General features: G+C 45.9%; 1 protein-coding gene across 2 annotated transcripts; it reads left to right on the forward strand.

Moving 5' to 3' along the window:
* Positions 1–1,745: 1,745 nt before the first annotated feature.
* On the forward strand, positions 1,746–26,225 carry Mapre1 (microtubule associated protein RP/EB family member 1). 2 transcript variants are annotated; one of them, XM_028887445.2, is made up of 7 exons: positions 1,746–1,877; positions 6,495–6,618; positions 16,173–16,318; positions 17,245–17,452; positions 19,983–20,104; positions 21,759–21,911; positions 24,530–26,225. In XM_028887445.2, the coding sequence occupies exons 2-7, from the start codon at positions 6,498–6,500 to the stop codon at positions 24,584–24,586; spliced, it is 807 nt and encodes a 268-aa protein (XP_028743278.1). In that variant the 5' UTR covers positions 1,746–1,877; positions 6,495–6,497; the 3' UTR covers positions 24,587–26,225. The 2 variants fall into 2 exon arrangements, with proteins under 2 accessions (XP_028743278.1, XP_028743279.1); XM_028887446.2 differs by lacking the exon at positions 1,746–1,877 and adding an exon at positions 2,058–2,146.
* Positions 26,226–26,556: the final 331 nt, after the last annotated feature.

The raw sequence follows: 26,556 nt of genomic DNA on the forward strand, positions 1-26,556 counted from the left end.
TGAGGACTCAGAGGCTTTCAGTCTGAGGATTCGTGGAAACAGGATCGATCGGCTGAGGAGTTGGCAAGGCGAGGTGGCTGTGGCTTGTTCTGCTTCTCTGATCTTTCAGCTCTCACCCCAATATCTGGCTCCGGTTTTATTTGTTTATTTGTTTATTTGTTTATTTAATAAGACCATTTAGCAATTTGTGTTACATAGATCCAACTCTGTGGTTCTGGACAAGCCATCTGGCTTCTCTGAGCCTGCTTCCTCTGCTGTGAAGTGGTATAGTTCATCCCTTCATCAAACGTACAGGACTGAGACACGGTCTGGAACTAGAATAGGAAAGCTTCACCTCGGGAAGGCAGAAGATAAAGGCAGGAAGGGCAAGGAAACTTCCTCAGAAGTGCTAAGAATAATAAACTGCATGATGTTGCAGGTGCTCCTGTGAGGTGACTTAAGTTTTTTTTATTAAGGTGCTGTGCTGCATAGTTTTATGTCAACCTGCCAGGAGCTAAAGTCAGCTGAGAGGAGCTGACCTCGATTGAGAAACCGCCTTCCTAAGATCGGCCTGTAGGCAAGCTTGTAGGGCATTTTCTTAATTAGTCGTTGTGGGTGGGGCCAGTGATGGGTCAGTGGTCCTGGGTTCTATAAGAAAGAAGGCTGAGCAAGTCATGGGTAGCAAGCCAGTAAGCAGAACCCCTTGATGGCCTCTGCATCAGCTCCTGCTGCCCCTAGTTTAGGTTCCTGACTTCCTTCCATGATGAACAGTGCTACCAAAGTGTAAGCCAAATAAACATGTTCTCCCCTAACTGCTTTTGGTCATGTTTCATCACAGTGACAGTAACACTATCTAAGACAAGTGTCTACCAAATAATTTTTTTTTTTAAGACAAAGTCTCACTGTGGCATAGCACTATGACTGGCCTTGAACTCACAGAGATTCACTTGTCTCTACCTACTGAGTCCTGGGATTAAAGGTTTATACCACCACATTAGGTTAATCTATCTTTATTTTTTATTTTTTTACATTTACTTGTGTGCGCAGTGTCTGTGTGTGTGTAGGCGTGCAAGAGTCACCACACGTATGTGGAAGTCAGAGGACAACTTGCAGGATTCAGGTCTCACCTTCTATCAGTGGGGTCCTGGGGATCGAACTCATGCCAGGTGTGGGGGCATGTACCTGCTGAACCATTTCGATGGCCCCTTTTCTTTTAGTTTTGAGACCGGATCTCGCTGTGTAGCTCCGGATGGCCAGTTACTATGTAGACCAGGCTGGCCTTGAATTTGCAGCGATTCTCTTTCCTGTCCAAGCGTACGGGAGTGGCCCATCACTCCGGGTTTCTTCTTTGTTATTTTTTTTCCGAGACAGGGTCTCATGTATCCCAGGCTGAACTCAGAGGGTCTGGGATGATGACAGGTTGCTGAAATGACAGGTGTGCTCCGCCACAGCCGGTTTCTGCGGTGTTGGGGACCGAACCCAAGAATTCCCGCATGCTGGGCGAGCATCGCGACCCAGCTTCGTCCCGAGCCCATTCAATAATCCCACCTCGGTCGAACCAAACAGAGAACCGGTTCGTGCCACCGGACCCCGCCTCCTAAGAGGACTTCACAACTCATTGGCCACAACCGACCACGTGCCCAACAGGCTTGCTCCCCGCCCCGCCCCCCGGCGCCCCCGCTGTCGATCAAGGGCTCGGCCCCGCCTCTGGCGCGCGGGCCTGTCCGTCTCTATAAAAGGCCCGGGGCGGGCGCTGACGAGCCCGTGCGTCGCCGCGTCACGGCGGGGTGCGTGTGAAGTCATTGCGCGCGGGCGGGCGGGGTCCGACGGTTTGAACGAGACGAAGACGGAACCGGAGCCGGGCGCGCGATCAGTGGACGCGGGTTCCCCGAGAGCCGGTGAGGCGGCTGGCGGGCCCGAGCGGCGGCCGCGGTCGGGAGCTCACGGGGGCAGGGGGGGGGGGCGGCCCTCGTGGGCGCTGCGGCGCCGCGCGGCCGCTGGGCCGGGGGTGGGGAAGGGCGGAGCCGTGACCCGGCGCGCGGCCTGGGCCGGGGGCGCGCGCTCCGTTGTCCCGGGGGCGGGGCGTGGGCCGGAAGTGGGGGCCACTTAGTGGCGACCGGCGAGGTCCTGGCTGTGCGGCTGAGCCCGGAGGGTGTGTGCGCGAGGGGTGAGTGAGGCGAGGACCCTCGGTGTAGGAGGCGTCGTTGCATAATGGGTGGGGGGAGTTGGTCTGCGGTGTTGGACCCCAGAGTGCGACCTTAGGGCAGACGCTCCAGCCTCCCTGTGTCTCAGTTTCCTCATCTGTAAAATGGGGACCGTAGGATGAAGCACAGGAAGGTCTCAGCGCGGGGCCTGGCAAATGTCAGGCGGTCAGCCGGTGTTCGTTGAGTGCCTGGTGGATGCCAGGCCCGGTTTCCATCAGGGAGTAGACAGGCAAAGACATGCTTTCTAGGAGTCTGCTTTGTGGGCAGAGAGCTAGGAAGCAAGAAAATGAATACATGGCCAAGATAATTTCTGTAATTACTGTAAAAGGGTGATACTAGCACTGCAGGGTGCAGCCTGACCTCTGCCCCTTGGAGATGAGGATCTGGAGGCAGGCCCATTGAGGGAAGTTAAGCGAGGCCTGGTGTCTGCCCATGATGGGATGGATGTCTTGAAGAGCATTAATCAAGATAGCTCTTTAATGGGCACTTGCTGTGTGCAGTGCCTATTAGAGCTTGATTTAGCATTGTGTCATTGAATAGTCACATTGTCTTGAGGATGTGTTATCTTCGTTTTCTTTCTTTCTTTCTCCTCTGATGTATTTTGTTCATTTTATTTTCTTGGTGGTGCTGGGAGTTGACCCCGGTTCCCCCACCCTCCACATCGGGCAAGCACTGGGTCACTGAGCTGCTTCTCGGCTGGTCGACATTTGCAGAGGCGAATCTGAGACTCTAGGTAGTGAAATGACTTGCCTTATGTTGCCCAGCAGGTAACTCAAGTCCAGATTCATAGACTGTGTGTTCTCCCCTCTCCCCCATCTAGAAAGGGCATTTTATACAGACATGCCTCTTGGGTCAAAGTGTCAGCACACGGATGCTTGGGAGGAGGTGTGCTTTTCTCTTAGGGTGTTCACTCGGATTCTTAATCCTTATCACAGCTTTGTACAGAAGGTAGGGTCTTCCCATTTTACAGGTAAGCCATTTCTGAGGAAAGGAGAATTGTTTCTTTTCATTCAGGGTCACATAGTGTTTTGTTTTTTAGTGCCACCCCCCTCTTGCCTTTCCCTAGGACTGGGGATGGTCCTTGGAGAAAAATATGATGTGATTCAGCCTGTGCTGAATTGGAGTGAGTTGAGGAGCCAGGTGAGGTGGCACATGCCTGTAGTCCTTGTATTTGGGTAGGTAGAGGCAGGAGAACGAGGAATTCAAGGTCATCCAGCTTCAGAGCTAGATCATGAGTCGTGTGTGAAAGAGCAGGATAGAATGAGTTAGGGAGGCTACCAGGAGAGTCACTGAAGGGAGGGAAACCCTTGAGTGTGAGGAAAGGATAGTTTTCATTTTGGTTATACCCAGCTCAGCCCTAAAAGGGTGGGTGTGTTGTGCTCAGGGGTCTTAAACCAAGGCTAAGCAACGGATGTTTTTGTACTTTTTGGAGACAAGATCTTAACTCTGTAGGCCTGGCTGGCCTAGAATGGAGTGACGTCTCTGCCTCGGCTTTTTGAGTGCTAGGTTTATAGGCATGGGCCCTCACTTCTGGCTCAGACATCAGACATTCTTACCAGAAAGAGTGAGAGAGAGAGAGTCTCTGTTTTGACTGCCTGGAAGAGCCAATTAATTGGTTGAGTGAGTGGATGTTTATTGCACATCCACAGGGTGCCTAATCCCATGTATTTAGTGGCCACAGAGTTTGTGGAGCACATGGGACCTGGTATTAATGTACTGCTAATGAAAGAGTTTGAAATTACATGATGGTGAAGGGCCATTAACCTTTTCTGAGCTGGGGTGTGGTCAGGAGACACATGTGGCTTTACCAGCTGCTTTCATTTTATGGTAGCTTGAGACACACAATACCCAATGTATACATGTATACCCAAGATAGATTGTAAGTGCTCAGCCTGGGATCATGTCATTTTGTTTGGATGGCTCTCACTGATACTTGATAATAGCGTTCTGCACACAGTATGCATTTCACTTGTTCAGGGATTTTTAAGCAGGAGAGAAATACCTCATGTGATTTGTGATTCAGGAAAATTCTTTCTGGCTGCCGTGTAGGAACAGATTGAGACAGACTAATTTGAGGGCTTGCAGGGGATCTTGAGAGGTGTTGGCAGCAGATATCAGGCACAGTTTTCAGCACCAAAGATAGCTTAAAAGAGAGGCGGCCCCTCCCCTGGACCCCATTTGTCCTGTGCCTCATGTTTGATATGATGCCGGCTATGTTATGTCCCTTATTCCATACCTCTCTCTGAGGTCCTTTTCAGATGGTCGCGTTAATGTAGAGTTGCGCTACACTGACTCAGTAACGTGCCAGAGTCACATGGCTAATGGGATGGACTCATGTTCAAACCCAGGCTCTCCAGTTGCCTCCTGGCCTACAGATGGTCTGGGAAGCTCAGAAATGGAGGAATAACGACCATTTCAGTGTGATACTCAAGTCCCAGGGGTTTGAATGAAGTGCTCTGGAAGCAGGAGGAGGATTTCCCTGTGGAATGAGGCGCTCGCTACACCGCTGTCTTCTTGCCAGCTCTGTCAGCTGCACTAGGGAGTGTAGAGAGTGTTGGTAGTTAGCTTTCTGAAGAGAGTTGCTTTAGACACTCTTTCCTCCTCCACAGTCTGAAACACACCACATTTACCTAGCACTCACTCTGTTCAAGGCACTGTGTGAAAGAAAGGTGGGGCTTTGGGGGTGTGGGAGAGGGCAGGGACATCGGGCATAGACTGCCAAGTCATCTGTGTCTGAGGGCCTAGTCACCACTGCTCATAAGTCCCCCTCCTAGTCACTGCGGGAGGAGAAGGAACCCCGTCTTTGGTTCTCAGACTAGAGGTGTGACTCAAGGCTTAACAGCAGCTCCGTGCAGGAGATGAGTGTGGGAAGAACCCCTCACCCACTAGTTACTGGGTGGAGGGAGTGAAGCGCCCAGGAGAGCTGGGGGGGGGGTGTCTCAAGGTTGTTGTAAATTGCTGTGAATTCCATCCCTTATTCCAGTGGCAAGGCTGATGTCTCAGGGAATTAGGACACTTCTAAGTGTCATGGGTCACTATAAAACCTACTGTTTGGGTGAGTGAGATGCCTCAGCAGGTAAAGGTGCCACCAAGCCTGACCAGCTGAATTTGAGCTCTCGGAACCACATGGTCGAAAGAGAGAACTAAGGACGTTTTGCACACAAAAACACACAGTAAATAAAAAGTATGAAGAATAGCAATTATTGAATGGGTATTTATAGAGTATGGCACCCACATTCACTAGTGCTTTAAATGAGATTTATAGTTGAATGTAATGATGGGTGCATGTAGTCCCAGCTGCTCCCAAGCCTGAGGCAAGAGGATAACATAAGCCTAGAAGTTTGAGGCCTGCCTGTGCAACATGGCAATAAAAAGGTTATTTTAGAAGTCTGTCTGAAAGGTGAGGGGTAGCATTTTCTGAGAAATGGGAAAATGAGGCTGGGCTGTAAATATTCAGGGCCTCCTTTCTTCACCCTGGAGTGAAGAGAGTGAAGAGGGGCCTTAAGAGGATTGTCAGTTCAGCGACAAGTGTCTTTGAGAGACCTCATACTTTGTTGGAGTTCAGGTACTCCCTAGTCCCCAGGGAGTGCAGCAGAGAAGAGTAGGGCCGGGGACTTTGAGAGGTTGTCACTTGACCGCACCTGTGTACAGTACCTAGGTTATTGGAAACTGGGAAAGTAGATAGGGGTTGCTAGGGATTGGCAGGACTTGGTGCAAAGCTCTCTACTGGTGAGCAGTGCCCTCAGTCCTGTGTGTGTGTGGTGTTGATGAGGACTCAAAGGTCTTCCTTTGTAGCCTGCACTGGCCTGGAACTTGAGCCTGCCTCAGCCTCCTGAGTACGGGTATGCTGCTACCACACCCACCTGCCTTTCTTATTTTCTTTGGTGCTGATGACTGAGCGCAGGTGTCATGCATGCAGAATACATGTTCTATTACTCTGAACTACCCCACAGCCCTCGGACTAGTGTTTTTGAACAGAATGTTCTTGTTTGTGAGGCAGCCTCCCTTCATAAAGTACGTGCTAATCTCTTAGTGCCTTTTGTGGTTTGTAATTGTGTATCAGTCTTATTAACATAGATGGGGCCTAAGTTTTAGACTGACTAGTTGGGACATTTATTATTTCAGGTCATTTATGCATGGAACTCTGGCTTATGACTGGAGTCTTAGTGTCTGGTCTCACCTCTCAGGGAAGAAGGCTGGGCTTAAAATTGAGTATTTGTAGAGATTTGTTCTGGGTGACCTGGGAACTGCTTGCCCTCACTTTCATGCTCACCGTAACAGGAGCCTTCTCTCTTTGATTGCATGTTATAGAAGATGGCAGTGAATGTGTATTCGACGTCAGTCACCAGTGATAACCTAAGTCGACATGACATGCTGGCTTGGATCAATGAATCTCTGCAGTTGAATCTGACAAAGATAGAACAGTTGTGTTCAGGTAAGAGGATTCACTAGACACCCCCTCCCCTTCTTTTTTTTTGGCTTTTTAAGACAATGTTTCCCTGAATAGCCTTGGCTGTTCTGGAACTCTAGAGCAGGCTGTCCTGCCTCACCTCCTGAGTGCTAGGATTAAAGATTGCGCCACCATACCTGGCTCACTAGACCACCTTTTAAAAGCACGTGCGACCTTAGGGTCGCACAGACCTCTGTGTAGAGCCACAAAGAAATATAGTTTCTTTCTTTTAGCCATCCATGCTGAGTACTGGGAGGTGTGGCTCAGTTGATAATGTTCTTGGCTGGCATTCACAGAGCACTGAGTTTGGTTGCCAGAGAGTGTGAGTATGAATGTCTGTGTCTGTGGAGATCAAGACATCAGTGTCCTGTCCGTTCCTCTCCACCGGAATCGCCTTCATACGGGTCTGTCACTGAACTGGAGGACCGGAGGTGGAAGCTTGCTGTTTTGGCTAGGCTTTCAGTCCAGGGTAGGCTGATGGGTGAGGACTTGAGATCTGCCCATCTGTCCTTCAGTGCTGGAGTTCTAGGCATGCACACCATGCCTGACTTTTTTTTTGTTTGCTTGTTTTGTTTTTTTCAAGACAGGGTTTCTCTGTGTAGCTTTGGAGCCTGTCCTGGAACTCACATTTTAGACGAGGCTGGCCTTGAACTCACTGATATCCTGTCCTCCCCGCCCACCCCATACACAAACTAAAATATATATATATATATATATATATATATATATATATATATATATATATATTTTATGCGTATTGGTGTTTTGTCTGCGTGTATGTCTGTGTGAGGATCCCCTGGAACTGGAGTTACAGACAGTTGTGAGCTGCTGTAGCACGAATCTTAAAAGGTCTTATTAATAAAACCAAACCTGGAGCCAGGTATTGGGGTGAACGCTGAAAGATCAGAGAAGCAGAACAAGCCACAGCTACTTCACCTTGCCAGTTCCTCAGCTGATCCTGTTTCCTTAGACTGGAGGCCTCTGAGTCCTCATCCAGAATGAATCTCAGCTGAACTGTGCTGCTCAAAACCTAAAAGCTTAACCACTCTAGTTCCTGGTCCTCACACCTTACATACCTTTCTGCTTTTTGCCATTACTTCCTGGGATTAAAGGCGTGTGTCACCATGCCTGGCTGTTTCCAGTGTGGCTTTGAACTCACAGAGATCCCGATGGATCTCTGCCTCCACAAGGCTAGGATTAAAGGTGTGTGTGCCACCATTTTCTGGCCTCTATGTCTGTCTAGTGGCTGTTCTGTTCTCTGACCCCAGATAAATTTATTGGGGTGCATGATATATTGGGGAACACGATATCACCACAAGCTGCCATGTGGGTGCTGGGAACTGAACTCGGGTTCTCTGGAAGAGCAGTCTGTGCTCTTAACTGCTAACCCATCTCTTCAGCCCCCATGCCTGACTCTTAGCATGGGTGTTGGGGATTCAGACTTAGATGTCTCCATTGTGCTCTTACCACTGAGCCATCTCCTCAGCCTTGCATGTCGGCTATAAAACTGGATCTTCCACAGTTAGTAGATGGAGTCAAGAATATGTATACCAGAGCTGGGTGTGAGGGTACGTGTTTGTAATCCTAGCATTTGGGAGGCAGAGGCAGGCAGACCTGAGTTCGAGGCCAGTCTAGTCTATATAGCTTACACAGCAAGTACTGGGTTAGCTAAGGCTATGTGGTGAAACCCTTTCTCAGAAACACCTTCGCCCTAGACAGACAGACAGACAGACAGACAGACACACACACACACACACACACACACACACACACACACACACACAGAGAGAGAGAGAGAGAGAGAGAGAGAGAGATTGGATATTTTCCCCTCTAACTACTGAAATTCTTGTTTTAGTGGATGTGATGTAATGCAGTGGAAAAGCACTTGGGTAGCATGCCCAAGTCTGGGTTCAGTCCCTAGCCTGGGGGAAAGTCTTATTAATGACCCAGAGTCAGAACCCTGCTTCTTCTAGTCAGTAACTTTTTTTGGTACTAGTGATTAAACCCAGGACTTAACATATGCTGTGCAAGTGCACTAGCACTGAGCCCCAGCTCCTTTTAAATTTTGAGACAGTATCTTCCTAAATGGCCCAGTCTGGCTTTAACTCACTGTGGAGCCTAGAATTTATGATCCTTCTATCTCAGCTTCCTAAGAAGCCAGGATTACAGACAGCCTGGACAACCAGGCTCAACTATGTAGACATTTCTCAAACATCTCAAATAACTCAGTGTATTCCCAAGAGGAAGGTACAGGTACTTCCGATTTCAGATGGGACAGATGGCTTAGAGAATTTGAGTAATGAATCTGGGCATACAGAGCCAAGAGTGCAATGGGGATTTGAACTTGTTTCCAAATCACGAACCTGTATTCTTCAGTCCCTACACCCTATTTGCACTGGACTTTTTCTTGACTGACTTAAAGAGACTGCCATTCCTTAGCTGCTTCCTGTGGTGCTCAGCTTTTGTACTTCCCTTTTTTTTTTTGAGCAGGGAGGGGTTCTTACTGCTGGTTTCATTTGTTTGCTTCATGTGCCCTGTGAGGTCCAATCTGTTTTACAGGTGTTCAGAGGGAGGCGGTACATGAGGAATACAGTAACTTGTGGTTCCCAAGAATGAATGGCCTTTTCTAACCTTGTTTTGTTATAAAGTAGGTTGCCTCAGAATGGTGCTGCTGACCTCTAGCTCCTATTCATTTTCTCAACTTTTCATTGCTGTGCCACAGTTTGTTGAAGGCTTTTTAAAGCACTTGTTTGCCTCGTGCTGTGAGTAATGAGTAATGTGGGGGTGAGGTCATCTTCATTTTTGTTGGAGACTGCTTGCTCACCAGCAGTTTTTCCTTGTTTCTTTCTGTCTATAAATGCAGTCCAAAATATTTCTCACTTAGTTAGAAGATGCATTTCTTCCTGTGTAGATAAGTAGTGCATGTCCCGATCTGGCCTCAGGCTTCTCTTCTTTAGACTGGGAGCTGTCATTGACGTGTCATGGCATGAAGAGGCCTTAGTCTGCTCTGAGCCATGTGACCTTGGATGAGTTCTTTGATGGTCTTCTTGTACTGTTTCTTCAGCTGTGAACTGGGGCAGTAGTCCTGGCTCACCAGCGTGGCTGTTGTCAGGGTCCCTGTAATATTATTATCTGTCAGACCCTGGTGGTGAGTAGAGATTGCTTCATTTTAAAGATGAGGAGATTGCCCATGGGGCATAGCTTAGACATTGCAGAGCCTGGGTTTGAACCTAGTTTGTGTGTGTGTGTGACATGTGAAAGTTCGGAGGACATTTGGAACCGTGGAGCCAGAGTTAGAGATGCTGTGAGCTGCCTGATGGGGGTTCTGGAAATGAGTCTACTGAAAGAGCAGCCAGTGCTCTTGATTACTGTGCCCCCACCCACCTTTTTTTTTAAGACAAAGTTTTATTCTGTAGCCAAGGGTAGTTGGTTTCTAACTTGTAGTCCCCACCCTATCATTTTTTGAGATGAAGTTTTATTCTATAGCCAAGGTGGTCTCTAACTTGTGGCCATTCTCCTGCCTCTACTTTTCACATGTTGGGATTACCTGTATAGTATTACTAAGGGATTGATTACACATGGCATGTTTTGCATTTTTACAGAGGCATTTGGAAGAGAATTGAATACAATTGTGTATAATTAGTTATAATGACACTCTTTTACCATAAACTCTGTGAAGTATTTCAGTTTTTCTGGCTTCTGCCACTTATCCCAGATAAGGCGTTTTTCCTTAGTAGAAAGTGTTGAGTATAAGACATTTAACTGATGTGTTAGTCAATTCTATACACTGCTCGTTGTCCTCCTGAAAGCTGCGTGGGATGACTCTTGGAGTACGTAGGTGGTTGCACTATGTTTCACATTGGCCTTTTGAAGGCACCTCTCACTTGTAGCCTGAGACCACACAGGATAAGCTGCAGACTATTCCTGAAGAGTTGTGGGGGTGGGGCTTTGGCACTGGGTCTGATTCTTCCTTATCCAACTTCTAATAAGCAGTGGATCAAAAAGACCAGACATTTCCACCAAGCACAGTCTTTAGGAGGTAAGGATAGATTTTTCTCTAGCAGTACAAAGCTGGGGGTCCTTCCCTGGTAACATGCTGCTGGCTGTGAAGTGACTGAGTGTTGTCAGAACCCTTAGCTCCCACCCGCTCACAGAGGAAGGAGCCCTTGCTTGGCTCTGCTCTCCATGTGAGAACTTTGGTGACACTGGCAGGCTGACTGAAGAGGCTTCCTGTGTTCTGCAGGGATCACCTTTGGAGTGCTAGCCAGTCAAGTCTGCCGTAGATACTCAGAGAAGGAGTGTCTTCACACACAGTGACTTTGACAGCAAGCTTGCTTTTGTCCTGAAGGAGCCAGGAGTTGCTTGTGACCGCCCTCTGTCTGGTGGGCAGTACTATTAATTTCTTTGATCAGTCTTCTGTTGGTGGATTGGCTGTGTAGTTTGTTTCCAGATTTTTGCCCCTCAGACTGTTTCCATGAGTAACATACAAGCAAAGCAAATGCTGGCTATACAGTTCTGTTTACTGCTTTAAAAATCAAAATAGTATTTTCCCTGGTTAAAATACTTTGAGCTTGAATTTTAAGGTCTGTATTAATGACTCTCCAGCCCCTCTCTGTGCAGACTTTATTCATCATCTAAGATGATCGGGTTGCAGGTGCTCTTTGAAGCCTAAACCCCCTCATGTTCAGTAGTCGTGTGTGTTTTGTGTATGTTAACACTAAAGCCTGGAGTTATTTATTTGTGTGTGCTGTGTGGGTGTCGAGGGGTCTAGTGTGCCATGGTGTACATGTGGAGGTCAGAGGACAGGTCTTGAGTTGATTCTCCTCTACCTTGTTGAGGCAGGGATTCCTCTTTTTCTGCCATTCTGTGTACTCCAGGCTGGGCCTACAGCTTCCAGGCAATTCCCTGGGACCCCTTCCTGTCTGCTTTAGGATGCTGGGATTACAGATTATATTTTATCGGACCTTTTCTGGGTTTGGCCTGGCCTTGAACTCCTGATGCACCTCTTTTAGCTTCCTGAGTTCTGGGATTACAAATGTGTACTATTGGCTAGGATTTTCATTAGACTTTCTCAAGAGTGCCCTGAACTGAACCAGGGTGAACATCAGTACACTTGAGATAAGAAATTGTCTGGTATTGGGCTGTGTCCTGGCCTTGTATTTTGTGGTCTCTGTTCCCAAACAGAGTCTTAGAGTGGAGCTGTGACAGCCAGTGGACACCCTGACACTGCCTTAGTCTCCTCCCATTAGTTCACACTGTCAAGCTAGAGGCTGAGTGGACTTGTCTTGCTGAAGATTGTTGGGCTACCTTGAAGCTCTGCTTGGGTTGTCAACCTTTGCCCTAGTCTCAGTTAGGCAGAGACTGGAAAGGACACCCCAATTACCTTTTTTTTTTTTTTTTTTCCTTCTAGCTGAGACATGTATGAGAAGGATAGGAGGATTGGGCATGGTAGTACCCAGTTTGAGAATAGCATTGGAGAGTTGCAGGAAGGAGGATTTATTGAGAGTTTCAGACCAGCCTGGGCTATGTAGCAAGATCTGTCTCTACAACAACCAACCAACCAACCAACCAACCCCCCCACCCCCATCCTCATACACAGCTGGGAAGCTCTCTGCTGTTGGGCTCTATCCCCAATTCTTTTAGTGGGACCTTAATTTTTTTTCTTTACTTTAAAAAATACACACACACACACACACACACACACACACACACACAATTTTGGTCAATGAGATTGTAGCCACATGGTACACTCCCCTTCTAGGAAATGCTGCTTTTCCCAACTGTATGGTGCCCTATGGGCTACTAATGTGAACAGCCATGCATGGGAATCAGGTGCTCAGTGTGATGCTAGGGTTGGTCTCTGGCCTCTATGGTATTTATTGGGCCACATATTTTGGTCCTTGTTTTTAAGTTTCTCTGTGTGTGTGTGTGTGTGTGTGTGTGTGTGTGTGTGTGTGTGTGTTGAGGCTTGAACTCAAGAGTCCTTGTACTTGGTAAGTGCTCTATCACTGAACTACATCTCCAACTCCCATGTTTATTTTTTAAAAGTTATAGTATTTCTAAGGATTCTCTTGAGTTCTAAAATAAAAACTAATGATTCTTTGAGCAGACTTACTAAGAGGCAGGCGACTTTGGCTGCTAAGTGGTTGGTTGGTTGGTCAGTATATTTGTTTACTGTTTAGCTCTAAGAAAGAAATACTGTGCTGTGTGTGGTGGTGCGTGGCTTTAATCCCAGCACTTAAGAGGCAGAAGCAGGCATTCAAGGTGTGTTCAAGGTCAGCCTGGTCTACATAGTAAGACTCCGCTTCAAAACAAAACAAAAACTGTGTGTATGATGTATGTATGTGGGCATTCATGTGCCATGATGGCATGGTGGAAACCAGAGAACAACCTTGCGGAATTGGTTCTCTCTGTTTACCTGGGTTCCAGGGCTCGAACTCAGATTGCCAGGGATGCACAGCTAGCATCTTTAGGTATGGAGCCATTCACCGAGTCAGTCTGCCTGCCCCAGCTTCCTGCCCTCAGTGCTGGGCTACAGGTCTGCGCCACTGCACCCAGGACAGACAGGAGTGAGTCTGTATCTTTGTGAAGATTTAGAAAATAAATGTGGTGCCTTGTAGCTAGAGTTTTCCTGCCTTGCCCACAGTCAGGACAAATCTCTCTCACCTACCAGTCCCACAGCTGCTCAGACCCAACCAAGTAAACACAGAGACTTACTTTGTTTACAAACTGTATGGCCAGGGCAGGCTTCTTGCTAACTGTTCTTATATCTTAAATTAGTCCATTTCTATAAATCTATACCTTGCCACGTGGCTTGTGGCTTACCGGTACTTTACATCTTCCTTGTCCTGGCTCCTGCTGCAGGCAGTGACTCCTGCCTTCCTGGTCTTTCTTTTCTCCTCTCTGTTAGTCCCGCCTATACTTCATGCCTAGCCACGGCCAATCAGGTTTTATTTATTGGCCAATCAGAGCAACTTGACATACAGACCATTCCCCAGCACAGCCAAGTGCAGATCATCTCAGACACCTGCACTCAGGCTTGTGGTCCTAATCATCCTCTATGCGGACCTGCTGGGTAAAGCCACGAGGAACCCGAGAATGGGCTCCCACAGGACATACAGAACATCCCATAGCAGTGCCTCTTTTTCCTTGTTCCTTTTCTGGGCATTCATTTTTCTTTCTAGTGGTTATTTATGACAATTTCTAACGAGTTGAGAAATCCAGCTTGGTGGTGGTGCACACCTTTAGTCCCAGCACTTAGGAGGCAGAGGCAGGTGGATCTCTGTGAATTCGAGGCTAGCCAGCACTACACAGAGAAACCCTGTCTCGAAAAACCAAAAAATAAAGAGTTAGACTTTCATAGCAACTGCTGTGGGATATTCTGTATGGCAAATGTGTTGCTCTGATTGGTCAATAAATAAAACACTGATTGGCCCGTGGCTAGGCAGGAAGTATAGGCGGGACTAACAGAGAGGAGAAAAGAAAGACCAGGAAGGCAGAAGGAGTCACTGCCAGCTGCCATGATAAGCAGCATGTGAAGATGCCGGTAAGCCATGAGCCACGTGGCAAGGTATAGATTTATAGAAATGGATTAATTTAAGCTATAAGAACAGTTAGCAAGAAGCCTGCCCTGGCCATACAGTTTGTAAGCAATGTAAGTCTCTGTGTTTACTTGGTTGGGTCTGAGCGGCTGTGGGACTGGTGGGTGAGAGAGATTTGTCCTGACTGTGGGCAAGGCAGGAAAACTAGCTACAAGCAACCTTCGTTTTCTTCCCATTTTCCAAATTGAAATTATGTTAGAGAATTAAGTCAGACAAAAGCAGCTTTGAGTTAGCACTCCCTATTGAGGCAGTGGGATTGCTGTGAGTTCATGGCCAGCCTGGGCTCCCCAGTAAGTTTCAGGTCTCCCAGAGCTACATATTTCTAAAACCAAACATAGGACCTCTTGTTATTTTGTTAATAATAATTTAAAAAAATTATTATGTATATGAGTGTTTTACATGCATGTGTGTCTGTACACTACATGTGCACCAGGTACCTTGGCACCAGAAGAGGGCATTGGATCCCCTGGAAAATGGCATTACAGACCATTGTGAGCTGCTGTGTGGGTGTAGGGAATCAAACCCAGGTTCTCTGCAGGAGACAGGGTTTTTTCGAGACAGGGTTTCTCTGTGTAGCTTTGCACCTTTCCTGGATCTTACTCTGTAGCGCAGGCTGGCCTCAAACTCAAAGAGATCCACCTGGCTCTGCCTCCTGAGTGCTGGGACTAAAGGTGTGCGCCACCACCTCCTGGCTTCTCTGAGCCCTTTGTTAATAGATTTTTATAAATTGATTTTGCATTCATATAATAATCTGTCCTCCAAAATATTTGTTTCTGTTACTTTAAATTATGTGTGTGTGTGTTTGTGCACATGTGTTTCTGTTACTTTATGTGTGTGTGTTTGTGCACATGTGTGCTGTTGCCCACAGAGGTGTGAGATTTTCCTGGAGCTGAAGTTACAGGTGATTGAGAGCCACCTGATGTGGCTGTTGGAAACTAAACTGGGGTCCACTGCAAGAGCTGTGTATGTTCTTAACCATTGAACTGTCTTTGTAGCCCTATCTTTTTGGTTGTCTGTGGTCTACTGTACAAATTGTAAAATTGTATTTGGGGCCTGGGAATGTAAAATTGTATCTGGGGCCTGGTTAGTATACTTAAGCCCCCTGAGCTCCACACAGATAACAGGGTGTATTTTCTTATGCTTAAAAATCTCAGCACACCGGCGGTGGTGGCGCACGCTTTTAATTCCAGCATTCGGGAGGCAGAGCCAGGCGGATCTCTGTGAGTTCGAGGCCAACCTGGGCTACCAAGTGAGTTCCATGAAAGGCGCAAAGCTACACAGAGAAACCCTGTCTCGAAAAACAAACAAACAAACAAACAAACAAAAAGATATTTTGTTTGAAACCTGGAGCTTATGCAGGGACACTTGGCTCAGTTTGGGAGGAAGGGACTGGACCTGCCTGGACTGAGTCTACCAGGTTGATCGCAGTCCTTGGGGGAGGATTTGCTCTGGAGGAGGTGGGAATAGGGGCTGGGCTGGGGGTAAGGGGAGGGAGTGGGAGGGGGGAGAATAGGGGAACCCGTGGCTGATAATGTAGAACTGAATGGTATTGTAAAATAAAAAATAAAAAAAAAAATCTCAGCACTCAGAAGTGGAGGCAGGAGGATCAGAAATTCCAGGTTATCTTTGCTCCTTTGAGTTTGAGCCTAGTCTAGGCCACATGAAACCTATCTTTAACAGATTGTATTTGGGTTAAGTAGGTGTGGATGACCATGTTTTTTTACTAGTAGCATTTAGAGTAGGCCACAGTGGCACACATCTTTAATCCCAGCACTCAGGAGGCAGAGGCAGGCAGATCTCTGAGTCCAAGGCCAGCCTGGGCTACATTGGGAATTTCAGTCCAGCCAAGGCTACATAGTGAAATTCTGTCTGGGGGGAAAACATGGCATTCAGTTACCCAGTTTATTGAATTTTTCTTTTGTGTTACTGTTGATTCAGGGGCTGCATACTGTCAGTTTATGGACATGCTCTTCCCTGGCTCCATTGCTTTGAAGAAAGTGAAATTCCAAGCTAAGCTAGAACATGAGTACATCCAGAACTTCAAAATACTCCAAGCAGGTTTCAAGAGGATGGGTGTTGACAAAGTAAGTGAGCTCTATTCCTTTGCTTAGGTTTCTTTCTTATATTTAAAATTTTTATTTAAGTTTTAGATATCTTTAACAAAATGATTTTGTGTGTGTGTGTGTGTGTGTGTGTGTGTGTGTGTGAGAGAGAGAGAGAGAGAGAGAGAGAGAGAGAGAGAGAGAGAGAGAGTGCGCACATGCAAGAGGACACCTGGGGGGCGGGGAATCAGGCCATCAGCTTGGCAGCACGTGTCTTTACCCATGGAACCATCCCTCTGCTCCCCACTCTGTTTTTTTCGAGACGGGTTCTCTATGTAGTTTTGGTGCCTGTCTCTCTCTATGGACCAGGCTGGCCTCGAACTCACAGAGATCTGCCTGGCTCTGCCTCCCAAGTGCTGGGATTAAAGGCGTGCGCCACCACCTTGCATTTTGACATGTTTCTTACCCACTCACCCTTTCTTCCTTCCTTCCCTCCCTCCCTCCCTCCCTTTCTCCCCTCCCTTTCTAGATAGGGTCTTACTAGGTAGCCTAGGTGACCTCAAGTTTGACATGCTCCTGTCTCAGCTCCTAGAGTGTTCACAGATGTGTGCCACTGCATCCAGCCAGGGTATTTCTCTTTGTGGTACAGTGAACTGTCTGCTGCCTTTCAGTGTGTCTTGATGTGCGGCTGTGACTTAGCTCCCTGTGGTGCTGAGGATGCAGCCCAAGGCCTTGGGCAGCCAGGCAGGCACTGAAGCATCCCTGGCCCTTTTTCCTTTTTTGTTCAGCATTCTTCCTCCTTCCGTGGAGGGACTAAGGGTTGGTACTGTATTGAAGGCAACTGATCTTAGCAGTAAGATCTCTAAAACATTTTCTCATTTTGGCAAAACTTGTGTTGTTCTCATGAGTAGGTAGATTTGATGCAAAGCCTCTGCTTTGGTCTAAATAGTCTTGATCTTTCTCTGCAGATAATTCCTGTGGATAAATTAGTAAAAGGAAAATTTCAGGACAATTTTGAATTTGTTCAGTGGTTTAAGAAGTTTTTTGATGCAAATTATGATGGAAAAGAATATGACCCTGTAGCTGCCAGACAAGGTCAAGAAACGGCAGTGGCTCCTTCTCTTGTCGCTCCAGCTCTGAGTAAACCGAAGAAACCTCTCAGCTCCGGCAGTGCAGGTAAACAACCATTAGCCTGGTTCCACTGACTCCACTCATTCAACATTGGGCATAGGTGCTCCACATAGAACTGTGCTGTAGCCTGAATCAGGAGTAGCCATGGGCCTGCCCTGTGCGTTTGGCAGGGACATGGGTTCTGCATATGGCAGATATGTGCCTGTGCTCTGCAGCTCCGCGGGACCCTCTTTTCCCGTGCCCCCAGGTCTTCCTTCTTTCTAAACTGGGAAGTTCACACTTGCACTGGCCTGGATGAGCTACTGTATACTGCGTTACCTAAGGGCTTTTTTGTTGGATGTAATAGAATTTACTTATACTAGCTCACATAAGAGAGCTTTAGTTAAATGGGACATTAGGGCATTTTATGAAGACCCAAGAGGGTAAGTTACAGTTAGGTCTGAAGTTTAGGACCTCAAGAGCTTTCTAGATCTCAGGGATTCTTCTAGGCTGGCTGCATCATCATGCCGTCAGTCTGGGCCAGCCTTCTGTGCCTATTATGGCTTCTTTCATAGAGATTTAATGGGAGAGCTGCTGTGGCTTGCTTTGCTGCTAGCAGGGTCTAGGAGGGAGGGGGAAGTGGATGGTAGAGAGCATCTTAAAAATGGGCTTCTTTGGTTTCCCAGGATGTTTTTTTGGTAGTATATTCATAGAATATGTACATATGTTCTGGGCCACCACTCCCTGCTAAAGATGGAAGTCTTTTTTTTTTTTTTTTTTTTTTTCTGAGATGGCCCAGGCCGACCTTGAACTCACTGTAGCCAAGGATGACTTTGAACTTTGTTCCTCCTGCTCCACCTATTGGAATTTTGTTTGAATAACTTTATTGAGAAAGAATTCACATACTATATAATTTACCTTCCTAAAATGTTCAACCTAAAAAAAAAATTAAAATATTTTTATGTGTATGGGTGTCTTGTTTGCATGTATGTGTGTATTACATATGTGCCTGGTGACTTCAGAGGTCAGAAGAGGGTGTTGGATTCCCTGGAACTGGAATAACAGATGGTTGTGAACCACCATGTGAGAGTTGGGAATTGAGAACCAGGCCCGCTGGAAGAGGGTTCTCTTAACTTCTGACGCATCTCTCCAGCTCCTCAGTGTGTGTGTAGGTTCATGCATGTATTCATGTATGTACGTATGTGCAGTGCATTTGGAGATCAAGGACAACTTTGGATATTCCTCAGGTACCATTCACCTGCTTTTTGAGATATCTCATTGGCCTGGAACTTGGTTAGTAGGCTAAGCTTACTTGCTAGGGAGCACTAGGGATCTGTCTGTCCCAGCCTCTCCATCACTGGGATTACAAGCCTGCATTGTTACATGGATTCTGGGAATACAATGCAGGTCTTGAGGCTTCTAAGGCAAGCGTTTTACTGACTGAAAGCCAGCAAAACTTAGAAAAGCCCTCACCTTTTTTTTGGTGTGTGTGATTTTTTTTTTTTTTTTAAAGCCATGTCTTACTATGTAGCTCTGGCTGTTCTGGTACTCACTACGTAGACCAGACTGGCTTCTGCCTCCCAAATGCTGGGATTAAAGGTGTACACGTTTGCCCCAGGCAACTTTTTTTTTTTTTGAATCAAAGAATTTTGTAACTATTATTGCCACAGGCAATTTAAGGACATTTTGATCACCCAAAAAGAAACCCGTTTGTGCTCAGTGTCAGTCACCGTTCATTTCCTCCACCTTTCTTCCCTTTCCCAGCTCTAGATACTCACTTACCTGTTTTCTGTCTATGGCTTCACGTATTTTGGACATTTTTCTATAATGAAACCATGGGATATGTGCCATCTTATGTCTGTTTCCTTTACTTAGCACAATAATTTCAAAGTTCATCTGTGCTGTAGTATTTATTGACTTTTTTTTTTTTTTTTAAAGACGGTCACACTATGTAATTCTGGTTTGTCTGTAATTTACTATGTAGACCAGGCTGGCCTCAAACTCACAGAGATTGTCTGCCTGTCTCCCAAAAGCTTGAATTAAAGGTATGTGTCACCACACCCAGCTGGTACTTCTCTTTTTGTATCTCTGTCCTCCCCGCCGGTCTCACACATGCTAGGGAAGCTGTGTGCCTCTGAACCATATCAGCCTCCTACATCCATACCTTTTTTTTTAAATTTTGAGACAGGCTCTTACAAAAATTGCCCAGTTGGTCCTTGAACTTGTGATCTGGGATTGTGATCTGTTCTTGATACAAGGTTTGCCTTTGATCCATGAAACTGCCTGCTTGTGGGTTAAGGTCCATCATTGTATGTACCAGTGTGATTATACCTCTCAGCTGACAGTTCACTGCAACAGAGTTAAGATCTCATTGGAGGACTATCCCCAGCATGAAGGAGCTTGCTAAAATTGCTACTTAAGTCTACTGCCAGGATAAGAACCACTTTGTGTTAGGGATGTTGTGCTGTTTTATCTGGGCTCTCTAATATCAGTTCCCTTCACTGACTTGTCTGTGGAAAGCAGTTGATCACGGACACTTGCTTTTTGTGTGTTTCTGTTTTTGAAATTTCTCCTAACATGGTTAGTCTTCTCTCAGCTCCGCAGAGACCCATTGCAGCACAGAGAACTACTGCAGCTCCTAAGGCTGGCCCAGGGATGGTGCGAAAGAATCCTGGTGTGGGCAATGGCGACGACGAAGCAGCTGAATTGATGCAGCAGGTATGCTCCTTGTGTTGTTGACATTGTCATTGTGGGTTTCTTGCTTCACTCCTAGGGCAGGGCTTCTCTGCTTGCCTGATCAGTCCTCTTGATGTGTGAGCCTTTGGCTGCAGAGTAGAATAGGGTTCAGGCTTCCCTAGTACCACAGAAACCTATGTCTATCTGGAAACCAACTTTAAAAAAAATTATTATTATTATTATTATTATTTTTTTTTGTTTTGTTTTTCGAGACAGGTTTCTCTGTGTAGCTTTGCGCCTTTCCTGGAGCTCACTTGGTAGCCCAGGCTGGCCTCGAACTCACCGAGATCTGCCTGGCTCTGCCTCCCGAGTGCTGGGATTAAAGGCGTGTGCCACCACTGCCCGGCCAAAAATTATTTTTATTCATGTGTGTGTGTGTCTGTGTGTCTGATGTGTGTACAGAAGCCAGAAGAGGTCAGTGGATCCCCTAGTGCTGGAGTTATAGGCAGTTATGATCCACAGTGTGGATCATAGTCAGTCTTGAGCCTCATTGGAATGCCCTGGGATTCTCTGGGATTAAGAGAGTGAAAGATAACAAAGTTCCTTTCTGTAGATTGAGAATGGAAGGGCTAGGAAAGCCCTGTTGCTCTTCTGGTTCTGTTCTTCACAGTTAAGTGACTGGAGGTAGATCAGAAAAACAAACTGGGGATGTTGATCCTCTTTATATTAATCGTACCCTTGTTCATTGCTTTTGGGTGATTATTTTGACTCGGTACCTACTAGGCACTGTTACTGTGAAATACAGAGTTGTGGAGGAAAAGGAGACCTCCCTAAAACTTCAGAGGAAGCGGTTGCAGGAAAAAAAAATACAAGAGTAGAAAGAGTGATCAGCTGAGGCCACATGGCTGGCAGGTTGACCCTGCGTTCTGCAGGTACAGACAGTTTTCTTCATGACGAGCACAGGGGTAACTGAGACCAGCTCCGCCACTGTTTCACTGATGCTTATCCGTTAGCCTCTCTGGACTAAATACTTCATGTATGCATTGGGGGCTAATACTTTGTGGGTGGTTTTTTTTGTTGTTCATTTTTTTCTTTTTTTAAACATTCTTCTTTTTTTTTTTTGGTTTTTCGAGACAGGGTTTCTCTGTGTAGCTTTGCGCCTTTCCTGGAACTCACTTGGTAGACCAGGCTGGCCTCGAACTCACAGAGATCCGCCTGGCTCTGCCTCCCGAGTGCTGGGATTAAAGGCGTGCGCCACCACTGCCCGGCCATTTTTTTCTTTTGAGGCAGGATCTCACTATGCAGACTAGGCTGGCCTTGAACTTGTGGCCATGCTGCAACCTCTGCTTCCCAAATGCTAGATTACAGATGTGTATCACTATGCCTGGATGTGAGCTAACACTCGCTCACAGTAATTCAGATGTCTCGAATGGTGTTTGGTATAGACTCCATTGGGATAAATGATAGTGGACAAAAGACAGTTCTGATTATTGTTCTTATAGTCTTCTCTTTCTTGGGAACTCATAGTCTAGGTTGCTGTGAACTAGTATGTATTTCTTATCTGAGGCTGAAGAAAATTGACATTAAACTGAACTGGATTTTTGCTTATGTTTTATTTTGATCAAAGACCACATCGTTTTTGGGTTTGATATTATATTGGTACACCAGTGCTCACTGTTTTCAATATTTTGTGCAGGTCAAAGTACTGAAGCTTACTGTTGAAGACTTGGAGAAAGAGAGAGACTTCTACTTCGGAAAGCTAAGGAACATTGAATTGATTTGCCAAGAAAATGAGGGGGAAAATGACCCTGTACTGCAGAGGATTGTAGACATTCTTTATGCCACAGATGTACGTGTTCCCCTGGAGGTGTTCTCTTTCCATTCTGCCACTAAGAAAAAATCTAGCATTGTTGATTTCAGCTCACTTTGTGCTGGTACCTGTGTTTTAGTGTAGGGTTCACCAGAAAAATTCATCTTTGATTTCCTGGAAGTTAGCCAAAGAGCATCTTGCCTAGCTAGCTTCAGCCCTTGAAGTCCCTGTGTCTTTGTTGAAGGGAGCAATAGACCAGAGAAGTGGAGAGAAGTGGCTGGCTTGTCCAGTGCCTGTGGTTATAGGCCTCCCACCCTTGCCGCTCAGCCACTCCGGTGGAGGTGGTGCTGCCTGCCATTATCGGGACCCAGGCATGTCCTTGGTCCTTCCGTTTGCGCCCACCCATAGCCGCCAGGGTGTGTGTGCCTTTGCTCCTCCCTCCCAGGAGCCTGCCTGCTGGCTCCCTTTGTTATCGTCTTTGGAGCCGTCTTTATTACATAGCCTTTAGTCGTGACATACTCGTTCATTAGAGAAGACTGCTTTTCTTCCTCCTGGGTTTAGGATCTGATACCTGGCTGTGTGCACTGCTTCTCAGTATTTGTGATTGCACACACCTCACAAGGTCTGTGTAATACTACACAAATATAAACTAGTAGTTTTCTAAACATACTGTTAGAATTTTTTGGAGGATTAAGACAGATGACTGAAAAGCTGCTAATTTTTGCAATAAATCCTTAAAATTTGCATTATGTTTAGAAATGAAAAGATGATGAAGATCTAAGAGTCTTTGGTCCTTTAGTGAAAGTACATCTTAACTACTTCAAGCTATAGAGATTTAGTTACTAAGAAAAATCAAGATGTGTTTTTATGGCAGAGCAGTGTGGCCATTCTGTGCTGTACAGACGTGCAGTGTGTCCTGTAATGAGCAGGGGAGGCGCCATGAGTCTGCCCTGCTCTTTGCTTCCCAGCTCTCACTGACCCTGGGCCAGTCCTGTCCTGCTGTCGCAGGTGCTTCGGTTCAGCACTGGTGTTCAGTGTGACATGCGTGAAGGCAGCACTAGAACGTCGGAATACTAGCCTTTCTGTTTTGAGATAGCCCAGGCAGTCCTTGAATTTAGCAGTCTTCCTGCCTCAGCCTCTTCCGAAGTGCTAGAATTACAGGTGTGAGCCACCACACCCAGTTAGGATACTGAACTTGATAGTCAACTTCAGGATTTTTGTTTTTGATCAAGGGTTTCATAACCTAGGTTGGAATTGAACTCACTATGTGGCTAAGGATGGCCTTGATCTTCTGTTTGTGCATCCTGAATTTTGGGATTACAAGTGCATGCTACTCTGCCTGCTTAAATGTCATTTATTTATTTATTTATTTATTTATTTATTTATTTATTTATTTAATTTTTTTATTTTTATTTTATATGCATTGGTATTTTGCCATGGTTGTCAGGTCCCCTGGAACTGGAGTTACAGACAGTTGGGAGTGGCCATGTGGGTGCTGGGAGTTGAACCCAGGTCCTCTGGAAGAGCAATCAGTGCTCTTAACTGCTGAGCCATCTCTCTAGCTCCTAAATGTCATTTTTTGAAAAAAATGTTTTTGTTTTGTTTTGTAGCTGGGGATTGAATCCAGTTTTATCTTGTGTGTAGTTAAGTGCTCTGCCAGGAATTTTTTGAGGCAGGGTCTCATTCTACCTGAGGCTGCCCTGGAACTCAAGTCTTTAGCCACAGACTGGCCTCAGCCTCATGGCCATCCTCCTGCCTTAGCCTACTGAGGGCTGGTATTACAGGTGTGAACCACTATTCCTGGAGTTAGAGTTAAGGTCTTTTTTTTTTTTTTTTTTTTTTTGGTTTTTTGAGACAGGGTTTCTCTGTGTAGCTTTGAAGCCTGTCCTGGTACTCACTCTGTAGACCAGTCCGACCTCAAACTCAACAGAGATCCGCCTGCCTCTGTCTCCTGAGTGCTGGAATTAAAGGCGTGAGCCACCACCGCCCGGTGAGTTAAGTGCTTTTGAGGGAATGCATATTTTAAACATACATTGAGGCACATAAATATTTATTACTTAATGCTTTGAGGATAAATTTGTGTGTAGCTTTTGGCATTAAGAAATGGTGCTAGCCAGTCGGTGGTGGCGCACATCTTTAATCCCAGCACTCGGGAGGCAGAGCCAGTTGAATCTGTGTGAGTTCGAGGCTAGCCTACAGAGCGAGATCCAGGACCGGCACCAAAACTACACAGAGAAACCTTGTCTCAAAAAAAAAAAAAAAATAAAATAAAAAATAAAAAAAAGAAGAAGAAGAAGAAGAAATGGTGCTGTTGTTGGGTGTGGTGGACACACATTTAAACTTAGAACTTAGGAGGCAGATACAGGACAATTTGAATTTGAAGCCAGCCTGGTTTATGTTTAAACAAGCTCCAGGCAAGACAAGGCTACATAGGGGAGACCTTATATCAAAAATCAAAACAAACAAAAAAGAAATGATGCTATTGTCTAAAACAGTATAATAGTGGTCACCTGGTCTATGTGCTTGATTGCCAGGTATGTGTGAGACAGGAAGAACTGCCTACATGGAGAGGCTTAAATTGTGAGTCAGTGAGCAGAGGGAGGAACTGGCACTAACGGTTGAGTAATAGCTTTCCCCCACTTTCATTCCCCTTTCAGGAAGGCTTTGTGATACCTGATGAAGGGGGCCCACAGGAAGAACAAGAAGAGTATTAAGCAGCCTGGACCAGCAGAGCAACATCCGAATTCTTCACTCCAAATCATGTGCTTAACTGTTAAATACTCCCTTTTATTATTATTAGAGGATTCACTGGTTTCTTTTCATAAGCAAAAAGTACCTCTTCTTCAAAGTGCACTTTGCAGAAGTCTCTTTCCGATGAGTTTGAGTTAGGAGCTGTTGCCTTGTAGCAGAGCAGTATTAACATCTAGTTGGTTCACCAGGGGAACAGAGAGGCCAACCATGGGGCCCTTCATGTGAATGCTGGTCACACTGACTGATGGAGAAGGGGGTTTTGTAATACATTGAGGTGATAACCTCAGAGAAATGTAAAGACTGAAACGAATTTTAAGCTAATGTGAAATTCTGGCAGAGAACGTTTTAATAAATAAATGCCTTAAGAGTATTTAAAATATGCTTCCATATTTCAAAATATAAAATATAACGTGACAGGAGATTTTGTGTGTCTGATGATGTGTCTGGGAAGGAAGGGCCAGACTTCAGACCCTTTGGAACCTGCTGTCACAGGCCTTTCAAGGCCTCTTGAATCTCACAGATGTAGTCTTTGGCCCAGAAGGAAGGTTTGAAAAGTGGTTGTGTAAAGCCATTTGGTATCACTGACTGGTTACATCCCTGCTATAAAAACAAGCAGCATGGTAGCTTGGGTAGATAGAGGGTGTCTTGGCCCTGCAGTGCCTGAGACAGAGCTCAGTCTTCACTGGGCTTTCCCCTGAGGACTTTTCAAACAGTCCTCCAAGTTCCTATGTATTGTGTTTCTGGGACTTGCCCACATCTCTGGGATTTGAATGGGCACTGAGTCCCATTGTACTGTCTTTTTAAGTTTACATTTAACACGTTCTCTTCTCTGCTCCCCTTGACCTCTGGGGACTCCTCTGGCTCCTTAAGTTTGCTGCTGAGTGTTGTAAATACAGCAGGCTGGTGATCGTGCTGCAAGTTCTTTCTGGACCTCTGGCAAAGGAGTGATCAGTGAAGGCCAGTGTCACCTTGGGCTCTGTGAGGCTGGGGTGTTCGGTGTCTGCTGTCCACAGCTCTCCATTGTCACCTGAATACTTTGCCAGTGCACTAATCTTTTTGGAGATAAAATTCTCTAGTGTGTTACTAAATGTTAAAATGTTTTTTTTTTTTTTATTTTAAAGAATATACAGTACCATGACTGAAATATTAATATTTAAAATACTTCATTCCTTAATTCTCCCTCATTTGCTTTGCCCACAGCCTATTCAGTTTCTTTGTTTGGCAGAATTCTGCAAACTGTATGTTACCCACTACTGAGGTTGTTCAGCCCCTGATGTGTTCGTACTGATTTGTTTCTGGTGGTAGCTTGTCTTATGCTGTGTGTAGAAAACAGGTATTTTATGACAGATTGTTATGTAGTGCATGCTGTGTGTGGAATTCAGAGGAAAATCCAGATTTAGTGATTAACAATGCCAAAAAAAAAAAAAATGCAAGTAACTAGCCATTGTTCAAACGACAGTGGTGCTATTTCTCCTTTGTGGCCTTTTAGACTTCTGTTGCCCCCAAATTCCATTTTATTGGGAACCCATTTTTCCACCTGGTCTTTCTTGACAGGGTTTTTTTCTACTTTAAACAGTTTTTAAATAAAATTCTGTATTTCAAGAGTGTCCTGTCTTCTGAAATGTGTCTTGCCTTGGGTGTAAGCTTCTAATTTTAGGGATAAGGTAGCCATACATCCATTAGGGTCAGGGTCAGGGTCTTCAACTGATTTTAGACATAAGGCTGAGAAGTGAGCCCTTTTTAAAAAAAAAAAAAAAAAAAAAAAACTTTAGTTTTTTTTTGTTGTTGTTTTTTCGAGACAGGGTTTCTCTGTGTAGCTTTGTGCCTTTCCTGGAACTCACTTAGTAGCCCAGGCTGGCCTCGAACTCAGAGATCCGCCTGCCTCTGCCTCCCGAGTGCTGGGATCAAAGGCGTGCGCCACCACCGCCCGGCT

This window comes from Peromyscus leucopus, chromosome 4 (genome assembly GCF_004664715.2).
Source record: "Peromyscus leucopus breed LL Stock chromosome 4, UCI_PerLeu_2.1, whole genome shotgun sequence".
NCBI lineage: Eukaryota > Metazoa > Chordata > Mammalia > Rodentia > Cricetidae > Peromyscus > Peromyscus leucopus.

Coding starts and splice junctions, on each gene's coding strand:
- Mapre1 (XM_028887445.2), top strand. CDS start 6,498: ATGGCAGTGAATGTGTATTCGACGTCAGTCACCAGTGATAACCTAAGT. Junction 17,453..19,982: donor TCTCAGCTCCGGCAGTGCAG/GTAAACAACCAT, acceptor GTCTTCTCTCAG/CTCCGCAGAGACCCATTGCA. Junction 20,105..21,758: donor CAGCTGAATTGATGCAGCAG/GTATGCTCCTTG, acceptor TATTTTGTGCAG/GTCAAAGTACTGAAGCTTAC.